Genomic DNA, 12,400 nt, shown 5'->3' with positions numbered 1-12,400 from the left:
GACTTATTGCCCCAAGCCAGAAGATTTGCACCCCGCATCCAGTCAGCTGCTCTGCTCCCAGCGGGGAGCGAGGAGCTGGGACCCTAGGAAGCACCAAGGCTCCCACTGCGGAGTGCGGAGCCTGAGTGGCAGCCTGGCTTGAAGCGGAGACCAGGCAGCAGCCCAGTTGGGGAGCCAGCTTTCTTGTCAATTTCACGGCTCAGTGGAGCCATAAAATTGACAAAGACAGCTAACAGCCCGGGTAGGGAACGTGGTGTCTACAAAGACACTGAGTCACCCTAACTATACTGACATAAGCGGAGGTGCAGTTATTATGTCGGTTTAGTAGGGCACTTACATCAGCAGAAGCAAAGCTGTAGTGTACACACTGACCTAGTTAGGTGAACATAAGCTGCTTTATGTCAACCTAACTCTTAGCATAGACCAAGCTTCAGTCTTAGCTGAGGAGGCAATTTAAAGAAAAATGGTTCTGTGGCTAGAAAATTATTAGAAGCTGCTCATATAATTTTTTTCAAACTGCATGATTATCTATAAACACTGATATCTAAAACATTATCCACTCAATTTTAAAAATATTTTCCCAAATTGGAAAAAACATTGATTTTCATTACTACTTGTGCACATGTTGCACAAAAAGAAGAGAAAGCACTATCTGCTGGATCAGGAGGAGTCTTAAGACCTTTCTTCCCAGCTCTGAACTTCAGTTTTCCCATCTATAAAATGGGGTTAGCACTATTTCTCTAAAACAAGAGCTGCATGTACTTAGGTATCATGAATATTTTACCTGATCATTACGGAAAATTTCTATTATGCAACAATGCATTCTATTGGCATCTGAACAGGCACAAGAAATTCTAAACTGACTCTCAAGAATATCCTTTACTTTCTAATTTGTCATCCACAGTTTCAATCTGTTTAAAACTTGAATATAGCAGTGAGCAAGTTTGCATAGACTACCGTCAAACAGCACACAAATGAAATACAAGTCAAATATAGCTAGTCAACAAACCACAGCCTACTGAACCCCCACAATTCTATAATCATAGTGCATCCAGTGTGATAGATACAGATTTCAGAACTTTCGCAACTTGCAGCTACTTGGAACTCAACAGCTATTGGCTGTTCTGGCACCACAGTGGCCTCTAGTGGGCAAAAGGCAGAACTGCAGCACTTCTGGGGCAGAATGTATTTTCTGTGGGGGAAAAAATTTGCACGCGCGTGCAGTGGAACAGAATTCCCCCAGGAGTAGAAATGCATCACAGCACCCGGCCCGCAGAGCCAGGTTAGGACAGAGTAGGAGACATGGTGCTGCTGGGGGTTAGGTGTCACAGACTGGGGCTCAGAATGGCTAGTGGGGGACACAGATTGGGGCAGGGGCTCAGGAGCTAGTGGGGTGACAGCGTTGAGTCAGGGGCTGAATGGGAGTGGGGGTACATGGCCACATGGGGAGGAGGCTGCAAACACCCATCAGGATGGGGGGTGCAGGGACAGGGGCAGATGTGCCTGACTGAATGGGAGAGGCTTGGGATCAGCTGGGGTCTGCATGGGGTAGGCTCTCCAACTCCCTAACAATCCTGTCCCTCACCCCAAAAATCTGTTCTGTACTTCTCCCACACACACCCAGCAACCCTCCAGGTTCACTCCAGGCTCCTTCCCTCTCCCTCAGTTCCTCCATTACCCCTGACACTCCCAAGTCTTTGCACTGCTTCTGACGAGAGCAGGAAATACAGTTCTGTATTGTAAATTAAATGCGCTACTCAAAAGTTCTGTATTAATATGCCTAGTAAGGAATCTATTTGTCCAAAAAAAAAAATTACCAGATTTTTTTTAAATCTGTATTGTTACTGACATACTTGCTGACAGATATTTTGAAATAAATTACCAAAATAATTGAAACTGGCATGATTATATTGTGTTCTTTTGACAAACAACATATGCAGAATATTGTAGAATTTTAAAATATCATGAGCAGAATTTTTAATTTTTTGGTGCAGAATTTCCCCAGGAGTAACTTACATTCAGGAGTGAACCAGTTCTTACCACGGACACTCAATCTAGCAGGCATCTTAAGATGAAAAATCTTCTTATCCCCCTCTGGCCACTGGGAAAAAAAAGAATTCTCTCTATTCACACCCCCTACCACTCTATCAGGGTGGATAAAAATCAATGATTTTTTTGAAAAAATGCTTTTTGAGGAAAAAAACCTATCTAAAGATAGTTTTAATTAAGACACATTATAGCTCAAAGATATCTCACCATGGAATAGGGATTATAAATTCTAATTCTGTAGTGTGAGACAATATATTCATGTAATGTTTAAAAAAAGTTTGTAAGCAAGTTCCAATAGTTCATGGATTAGGGACCCAATCTTATGGGGTCCCAGAGGCTTCTGTATAGATTATTTAAGTTAATCTTTCTATCTACCCAATGGGGCTCAGTCTAGAAGATACTATCAGAGATGCTTAGTTTTGCAGTTCTCGAACTGTGGATTTGTGTTGCTAGAGATAACATGCTTGTTAACAGGAAAAAGGTTTTTAAATAAATAATATATAGAGGCGAGAAACAACAGAGCTCATCCCTATTGTCCCTCTGCAAATCTGTGTACAGTGTCAATCCTTTACCTCTCTCTAAAAGTACAAAGTTTCAAAAAGTTTAATGAATAGAAGATTGTTGGGGGCAGAATAGATCTGGACAAGGAGAAGAAGTCTGGACATAAATGTGAGAAGGGAGGGACAGCAGTAGAAAGAAAGGTGAAACTGTTTGAGCAGCATATTCCAGAAGTCTTGAGGTCTTTCTGAGTGTAGCCTTCATTGATCTGAGATCTACCATACCATTCTCTCACTAGAAGGGAAAACCTATAATGCCAGCAGGCAGTAAAAGAGACCTAGTTTGGGAATATTTTAATGAAGTTCCTCTACCTGTGGGTAAGACAGGCATGTGTGCAAAATGCAAACAGTGCAACAAAGAAATGCAAGGCCTGGATGCCCAAATTAAACAACATCATGAGAAGTGTTCTTTCTCAGGAGGATGCTGCGTTGAAGATGATGAAAGGAACACGTCTGATCATGCAGGATCTTCAGGTTGGTAAACATTTTTTATTTCATACTTCTTTCTTAAGGACTGCCTGTCTTCCTTCTGGACTATTCTTGAATTCTCATGTTTGAGCAAAAAATATAGTTGTTCCTCTATGGTACTATCATTTTAGATGCAGTTGTGGTAAAAAAATAAATAGGCAGATCTTCCTTTTACAATTTCACCTTTAAAGTAGTACTGAGTGTTAGTGAATGCAATGAGTAATACTAAATGAGCAGTATGTTAATAATAGAATAACTGCACTGACATTTTGTTTAGGAGAATCCATCCTCAACATACAGGATTCTGAAGAATATCCACCTTCAAGATCACCATCATTTTCTACAGTTTCGGAGTTATCTGCCAATTATAGTGTTTCAGTCACATCATGTATGTCACATAGCCACAATATATCACCTGTAGCAAAAATAAAAAAAAACCTCCATCCAAAAACAACCATAGGTAAGTTTGTGATAAGAACCAGCAGATTACAAAAAAGGTAACTGATGAAAAAATTGCCCCGTTTGCTTATGCAACAAACTCTTCTTTCCGCGTGATTGAAAACCCACAATTCATTAACATGGTTCAGACATTAAGACCAGGATACAGTCCACCCAACAGAGCAGATGTCGCAGGCAAATTGCTGCATAAAGTGTATGAAAGAGAAATTGAGCAGCGTGCAAAAGGTCTAGAGGATGAAATTGTTAACCTGAGTCTTGATAGGTAGAGCAATGTCCACAATGATCCTGTTGTATGTGCTTGTGTGACAACAGAAGAAGAGAAGGTCTTCCTTACAGAAACAATTGATACATCAGGAAATGCATGCACAGCAGAACACTTAGAAGAAGTAGCAGTAAAAGCTAAAACAAACTGGAAAAAAATTCAAATGTCTAGTACACAGCTTGGTCACAGACAATGCTGCAAATGTATCCAAGAAATTATTTACAAGAGTGAAGAGAGTCCTAAGCTAATAACATACAGTTACAGTGCTCATTTAATGCATCTCCTAACCAAAGACTTCAGTGTTCCAAAAATAAAGGCTAATGTTGTTAAAATTGCAAAATACTTCTGTAACAACCACTTTGCAGCAGCTGCTGCGAAAAAAGCGTGAGGAAACAAGCTAACCCTCCCACAAGATGTGTGATGGAACTCAGTAGCGGACTGGTTCGATCAAGAACTGGCCTAATCTGATGACAGTGTGTGAACAAAATAGTGAAAAAACAGATGGCACTGTCACAGCCAAAGTTCTCAACTTTGGGCTTAAGAGAAATGTTGAACACATGCCGAGTGCCCTGAAGCCTATTTCTGTAGCCTTGAACAAAATGCAGGGAAATAGTTGACTCTGTTGAAATGTGGAAGGAAATGAGTGAGATCTTAAAAAGAGAAATATGCAATGACAGAGTTAAATTACAAGCATTAACAAAACAAATGGGACAAGCACTATCTCCAGCTCATTTTCTTGCAAATATTCTCAATACTCGGTACTAGGGTCAAACCTTAACTGCTGAAGAAGAGGAGTTGGCTACGACATGGACATCCAGCAATCATCCCTCCATAATGCCAACTACAATAAACTTCAGAGCTAAGGGTGAACCATTCAAGAAATATGTTTGCTGATGATGTTTTAAAAAAATTTCACATCAGTGAACTAGTGGAAGTCACTTAAGCACTTGGATTCAGAGACTGTTGAAGTGATAATCTCACTTTTAAACAGCAGTAGCTTCTTCTGCCAGTGTAGAAAGAATATTTTCTTCCTTTGGACGAATTCATTCCAAATTGAGAAATCATTTGGAACCTGAAAAAGCCGGAAAGCTTGTTTTTCTTTTCCAGATGATGAACAAACAGGAAAATGAAGGTGAAGATGACTGAGTTAGCTGCAGAAGCCAATATTTTATGTTTCTCATATTGACTTGGCTGACAGAGTCGATTTAATTTTTGTTTTGTTTTTTAAATACTTCCTTTAAACTATTTTAGTAAAAACAATTTTAACAAAAGCAAACCTGATTTTAAAAACCTTGAATGTTTAACTAAATTCAAAAATTCATATGCTTGTTTTGTTAAAATATTATGTTTGCTGTTGAAGAAAAAAAATCCAGAATACATTAACGTTGTTGTTTTAGTTAAATAAAACAATTTAAATGTCTGTTTGGTGATGTTCTGGCAAGAAAATCCTCCAAATATTAATGATTAACCTGTTGAATTGGAGATAGTTCACCTCCCAATGACTTCATAAATATCTGCTTCAATTACCTTTGGTAAATGAAATAACCAAACAATCATTCATTTTCTGATATAGCTGTAAAACTAATCAGAAATTTTTTTTAAAATAAATCACTTTAAAAATGTATAGCGTGTACCTTCTAAAAATGAAGCCTACATCTATCTCGGAGTTGGGAAGAATATGGATTAAGGTTATAACAATCAACAAGAATGCACTTTTATGTAGAAATCCACGATTAAATCAAGTCTTCCTCACTAGTGATTTAAATCAAATCCACCCTGCTATATATTCACTTCCACCTCATTATAGAAGAATGGAATTTGAAACCTGATTACAGTCACTTCCGAACTAAAGAAACCAAACAAAACAAAACTCAGTCACGGATCTCTTCATTTATATGCACTGTGTGTACACACACACACACACAGACACACACCCCTCCCTTTCATCTTGTTGAGAAATAATGTCTCTTCAATAAGCTAAGCACACCAAGTAGTAAGAACTTTCTTCCACAAGACAGCCCAAAGCATGTGTGCAGAAAGAAGTGTTTCACGTAAAACTTTCATAACACTAAGCATGGTAAAATGGGAGGAGCACTCTTCAAACATCACTTTTCCTGGGCACACAATCCTCAGTCTTCCCCTTTTTTGGCTCAGCTAAAAACATCCCAAAAAAGGCTGATTGCTGCAACTGAGTTAATAACTGTCATCCTAAATAACATATGTCCAAAATAATAATTCACAAGGAATTAGTTCTTTTAGAGAGGCCACATGCTCTCAGCCAAGAACATAAAGGTGTCTACTTTAAAAAAAAAAAGTGTTTAAGTAGTTGAGAGTGTCCTACATAAGAACAAGATACGTTTTTCAAAGTCATCTGAAAGTTTTGTTTTTTGTGCATTTAATATGACATGTTCATGTTTTTCCTGCCAGCATTATTAAAGTCTTCAGGGCTGTACTGAGGTGTCCATCCCCCCCAAACAATGTTAAGCAACTATTTTCAGTTTTCCAATTACTTGACTAGCTAGCATACACAAGGAGAGTTATGTATTTGTTTTCTCCCTTGACCTGGGAAACTGTCAAAGCAAAACAAATAGAAAGATACAGTGCTCCCTTTCTATAAGGCTGCTCCTGAAAACCAATGTTTTTGTATCTTGTTACAAGACACAGGTCATTAGTTTCTAAATGAACTACTGTGAAGTTGGAAGCCCAGATCCTAAGAATAACATTAACAAAGCATTTTAAATTATTTCACTATACCCTGAACTAATTCAGCACTAGATGTACAGCTTAAAATGCACAGGCCAATCATTTTTAAGTCTGGCATCAGAATAGATGATTAAGAAATGGCCAACTCAAATATTACTGTAGGTGCAGTATTTACCTATGAAAGGAAAGCCATTTGACTCCTTCACACAGCACTACTCCCGATGTCATAAGAAGTTCTGCAAAATACTGAGTCTCAATTCCTTCTTCCTCATGCTTTTTAAACTGGATACCAGATGTTGTTAGTAGTTCTATGGAGTCCTGGGCATACATGTCCTCCCTAGGATGAGAGATATAAGTAACACAACATTCAGATCCACACAAAGACCACAACCTCAATATCAAGTTTATAATTAAAAGCCAGCACAGAATGCTGTGTATACTTGGAACCTTTTGCCCATTGTTTCAACAGGCAACGTTAAAATAGATTTAACAATTTAGACTCCATTTTGTAAGTATTCACAGTTAAATATATACATATCTGAAAACCATGCACTTAGAGTTGATTGTTTTATAATCACCAATTTTTTACACAGTATTGACTAAGCAGTTTTAACATTATCCTCAATCCCATTAGAAGATAAAATTCAGGAATGTTTAAAGAAAATAGCAAAGAAATTGAACCAAACTCTCTAGGGATCGACATAGGACTATTTTCTTATATTAATCATAGATATTTGGCAGAAGACTGGTTGTTCAGACAAGATTATAAACTCTTCCTTCTCATAACCAAACTACTTTCCCTAATGTCTGGGGCCCTACCAAATTCACGGCCAGGAAAAACACATCATGGACTGTGAAATCTGGTCTCCCCCCATGAAAACTGATCTTTTGTGCGCTTTTACCCTATACTATACAGATTTCACAGAGGAGACCAGCGTTTCTCAAATTGGAGGTCCTGACCAAAAAGCGAGTTGCAGGGAGGTCACAAGGTTATTTGGGGGTGCAGGGTCCAGTGTTGCCACCCTTACTTCTGCACGGTCTTCAGATCTGGGTGGCTGGAGAGCAGTGGCTGTTAGCCGGGCACCCAGCTCTGAAGGCAGTGCCCCTCCAGCAGCAGCGCAGAAGTAAGGTGGCCAAACCATACCACACCACCCTTACTTCAGCGCTGCTGCTGCTGGCTCTGCCTTCAGAGCTGGGCTCCCGGCCAGCAGCCACTGCTCTCCACCTGCCCAGCTCTGAAGGCAGAGCCGCCGCCTGCAGCAGCACAGAAGTAAGAGTGGCATGGTATGGTTTGGCCACCTTACTTCTGCGCTGCTGCTGGAGGGGCACTGCCTTCAGAGCTGGGTGCCCAGCTAACAGCCGCTGCTCTCCAGCCGCCCAGATCTGAAGGCAGTGCAGAAGTAAGCGTGGGGGGAGTAGCAGTACCGCAACGCGCTCCTGCCCCAATAACCTTGCGACCCCCCCACAAGTCCTTTATGGGTCAAGACCCCTACAATTACAACACTCTGAAATTTCAGATTTAAATAGCTGAAATCATGAAATTTACTATTTTTTAAATCCTATGACTGTGAAATTGATCAGAATGGACTGTGAACATGGTTGGGCCCTACTAACATAGTAAGAATGGATTTCAACCAAGATATATTATTCACTCCAATACTTTAATCAAGGAAATTAAAAGTTGAGATACACCCTAAATATTTAGGAAATTTATTTTCCCTTGCAAAAATTTCAGTGACGCTATTACTAGACACAAAACAAGTAAGAAAGAGACAAGCTGAGCATATTGATTTTGAGAAACTGGAAGGGCTAGGGAGGGAAGATTACTCAGGGAAAATTCCTTCCCTGCTTCTCCCAGGTCTGAAGTTATAAATCTTGACTTTTTTCTCTCCTCCTATTGATCAGTGTAATAATGAGATTAAAAAAACCTAAACAACTTCTAGTTTGCTGGATATATATTCACTAATGATGCATAGTAAGAAGAGGGAATACTATTGCCAATACTATGTATTTCAGAGGGTACCCATAAAAAAAACTTTATACATTTAGGTAGGTCCTGTACAACACTTATCATTGTGGTAAATGAGACCCATACAGATCTTTATATATTTAATATTCCACTGCTGTACAAGTCCACCAAACAAAGACTACCAGCACAGGAGACTGGGAGAGAAGCAAATCCTTAACTGTAGCTAAAACCAACCAACAACATTCTTTTAGTTATTAACTTCTGGGGCCTAATGAAGCCAACCGGGTTCCCTATTCAGGTAACCAACCACATTTTGGTCTCTAAACAAACATGAGTATAGCTTTGTTCTTTTACTGGCTTGTCCTTCGAAGACTTACTCATGTAAGTCAACATTCTAGCAACTGCTGATGTCAAGTTTGGAATCTCCCCCAATTGTCTCTTAATTTCTCATTCCTCTTCTGCTATTTCTCTAATTATTATTTCACTCTGTAAATTGCTTTGATACATTACGAATGAATGACACTATATAAGAATGGGCCGCTCCAAATCAGATCTTATAAACATTAGATGTCATTGCCTATGCTGTACTTGTGTAGAAGACGACTTTGGTGTCCTATGTTCAGTTAAAAAAATCCTAATCCATTACTTACACAAGTGCATGTCAAAAAAAATCTAATTTTAATGAGCAGGAAGTGAATGTAATATTCAGGATTAAATTTTATTCATAAAATCCAGAAATTTCCTTCTGAACTGTAAAAAGCTTACTTGTTTTCTTTCGACTAACCAAGTTTGGGCTGAAAGTTCAAGATCTTGTTCTACATCCTACACAACTTCTGTTGGCAACAAAAATGAAGTTCTCTCTCCTAACACTCTTTTTTTAAAAAAAAATCCTTGTCTGGTTTCTCTCAACTTAATGGTTTTGCGATATCATGCTACATACTAAGAAAGATTCCTTTTACAGTATATTTCACATTATTAGCACCATCAGAAATTAGACAATCTAGAAGCAAAGAATTTAGGCAGAACTACTTTAGTTGAAGGCTAAAAATGCATATGAAAGAAATACAGGATAAATCTTCAAGGGGCTGAGTGCCTTCAACTCCCAGCTCAGCCCCTCACATGACTGACCCTTAAGTTACACAGATGATAGAGCAGAATATATAAAAGGAAAATACAGGAATGTGGGACTAAAACCAAGAAAGCAGAAGTCCATTTGCCTGAATGGCCTTTTCTTGTCTCTAAAGTGTCTTATACTCGAAGTAGAAAGGACCATAACATCAGTCCTTTGAGATTTTAAATAAATACTGTGCAAGTAATAATAACAACAACATGCTTGGGTGTAAAAAAAAACAAACAAAAAAAACCCAACAGTAATAAGATTTTATCACCACTTACGTTAAATTAAATTTAAAATTAAATTGCCAAGTTGAAGTTCCTGGAGGGTATTCTCCTTGCTCATTCATAAATGTCAGTCCTAGCTGAATTATCTTTAGCAAGTCTACATTACAGCGCAGCAGTTGGTACTGATAGTCCGCATTGCTTCTGAATTCTCCAATAGGCCTTGCAACTACACCTGGAAACTCTGTGTCCTGTAAAAAATAAGTTTACAGCTTCAACAAAAGAGATACAACTTATCTGCAGCCCACCCACTCCAAATATAAATATTTAAACAGCATTTTTCCAAACACTTAACATTATAACTCTCACTGAAAATATGGTATATGGCTGTATTATTTACAAAAAAAAAAAAAAAAAGGGATGAACATTACTATCACCACAATAGACTACCTGGAGCGATAATTCAGACTTTCCATGGTCTTCAATGGATTCTGGATCCAGCCATTTAAAAAGACTAATTTCTTGTCACTGAGAAAACTTGTATACAGTGTTGTCGTAACAATAGTGGTCCCAGAATATTAGAGAGACAAGGTAGGTGAGGTAATATCCTTTATTGGACTAACTTCTACTGGTGCGAGAGACAAGCTTTCGAGCTTACTCAGCTGTGTGTCTCTATAAGATATTACCTCACCCAGTGAGAAAACATGACAAGACCACGTAGTACACTAAATAGGGATCTGTCATAGACATACCATGGCAACATAATTATACTTCCGTATAACTTGACGAATTTTCTTCATTTCTTCATCCAGGTTACAAGCCCAAACTTCACAAATTCTTTGGCTATGATCTACTGTAGCTGCTGGCATAGTGGGGGGGGATTTAGATACCAGGCATCAAAGAGTTATACTTGATTGAGGGTCAGTTTCATAAAATAGATTTTATTTGTTTACCTAAAAGACAAGAACATAAATACAAATTTTGATTCCCAATGATTTGAAAAAGAATGCTTCCTTAAATTTCAGAGCAAGATCCAACAGTTTTCCTGAAACTCAAATGAAAGAAAAAGTTAGTCACTGAAAGCTTATGAACATGGTACTATTCAATAGTTACATTAGCAATTTGGATAAAGGAGTGGATAGTAGGCTTATAAAATTTGCAGACGATACCACACTGGGAGGGGTTGCAAGCACTTTGGAGGACAGGATTAAAATTCAAAACAACCTTAACTAATTAGAGAATTGGTCTGAACTCAAGATGAAATTCAGTAAAGATAAGTATAAGGTATTTCACTTATGAAGGAAAAATCAAATGCACAAATACAAAATAGGGAATAACTGGCTAGGCAGAAGTACTGCTGAAAAGAATCTGGGAGAGTAGTGGATCACAAACTGAGTGATATGAGTCAACAATGTGACCCAGTTGCTAAAAAAGCTAGCATCATTCTGGAGTGTATTAACAAGTGCACTGTACATAAGAAATGGGAGCTAATGTCCCACTCTGCTTGGTGCTGGTGAGGGCTCAGCTGAGTCCTGTGTACAATTCTGGGAGCCACACTTTAGGAAAGATGTGGACAAGTAAAAAAGAGTCCAGAGAATAGCAACAAATGTGATAAAAGAATTAGAAAAACCTGACTCATGAGGAAAGGTTTTAAAAAACCTGGACCTATTTAATCTTGAGAAAAGAAGACTGATGGGGTACCTGATAACAGTCTTCAAATATGTTAAGGGCTGTTATAAACAGGACGTCTACTGATGACAGAACAAAAAGTAATGGGCTTAATCTGCAGCAAGAAACATGTTGGTAAGATATTAGGAAATACTTTCTAACTATAATGGTAGTTGACCTGTGGTCCAGCCTTTCAAGGAAGGTTGCATAAGCCTCATCATTGGAGGTTTTAAAGAACAGTTTGGACTGTCAGGGATGGTCTAGCTTACTTGGTGCTGCCTCAGCGCTGGGGGCTGGACTAGATCTCGAGAGAGACCTTTCAGCCCTACAGCTCAGTGCGTCTAAAAAATGGCATCCTACTGAAAGACAGGCAGAAGTTTCATAAAAACAGACAGAAGTTTCATAACCCCCACTGTCCGTGATCCACCCTCCCCAAGGGCAGCTACCTTCAGCCCACACGGAGCACGGCGCGGGTCAGGGGCTGCAGCGCCCGGTGCCGCGGGACCCAAACCGCAAGCAGAGGCCGCTCCGCCCATGGGAACTGAAAACCGAGAGCGGCGCGCGCCCCACGGGGACCGGAGGAGCCCCCAGGCCGCACCCCTCAGCCCAGCTCCACCGCCTAAAAACCTCCCGCCCGAATCCCCACGGCCCACCACGCCCGGAAGCCAGGCCCCTCCCGCTCTCACCTACTCCGGGCTCACACGGGCTGGGCGGAGCCGGGCCTGGGGTGGGGGTGGGTCTGCCTGGGACCCGGCAGCGGCGGCGGAGGCGGCCCCAGAATAGCGAGTCGCACCGAGAAGCGCAGAACCTGCCGCCCCCACCGCACAAAGCCATTACATCATCTCCGCGCGCCGCGCCCTGACCTTTCAATTCTGACCCCTGACCCCGGGCGGGCTCCAATCGCGCTCCGCGTTCCGGGGCACGTCA

General features: G+C 40.0%; 1 protein-coding gene across 3 annotated transcripts in view; it reads right to left on the bottom strand.

Annotated features, from left to right (window-relative positions):
• Positions 1–12,361, bottom strand: part of CNOT7 (CCR4-NOT transcription complex subunit 7) — a 31,646-nt gene extending 19,285 nt beyond the window's left edge. The window contains exons 1-4 of one of the 3 annotated variants that reach the window (XM_073341934.1): positions 12,337–12,361; positions 10,558–10,758; positions 9,863–10,056; positions 6,674–6,835 (exon numbers count right to left, since the gene is read on the bottom strand). In XM_073341934.1, coding sequence (XP_073198035.1) covers positions 6,674–6,835; positions 9,863–10,056; positions 10,558–10,674 — 473 coding nt within the window. In that variant the 5' untranslated portion in view covers positions 10,675–10,758; positions 12,337–12,361. The other 2 variants (XM_073341932.1, XM_073341933.1) reach the window with 2 other exon arrangements.
• Between the last annotated feature and the right edge of the window lie 39 nt (positions 12,362–12,400).

Source organism: Lepidochelys kempii, chromosome 4, assembly GCF_965140265.1.
Source record: "Lepidochelys kempii isolate rLepKem1 chromosome 4, rLepKem1.hap2, whole genome shotgun sequence".
Classification (NCBI taxonomy): domain Eukaryota; kingdom Metazoa; phylum Chordata; order Testudines; family Cheloniidae; genus Lepidochelys; species Lepidochelys kempii.
This window is presented reverse-complemented; position numbering and strand designations above follow the sequence as displayed.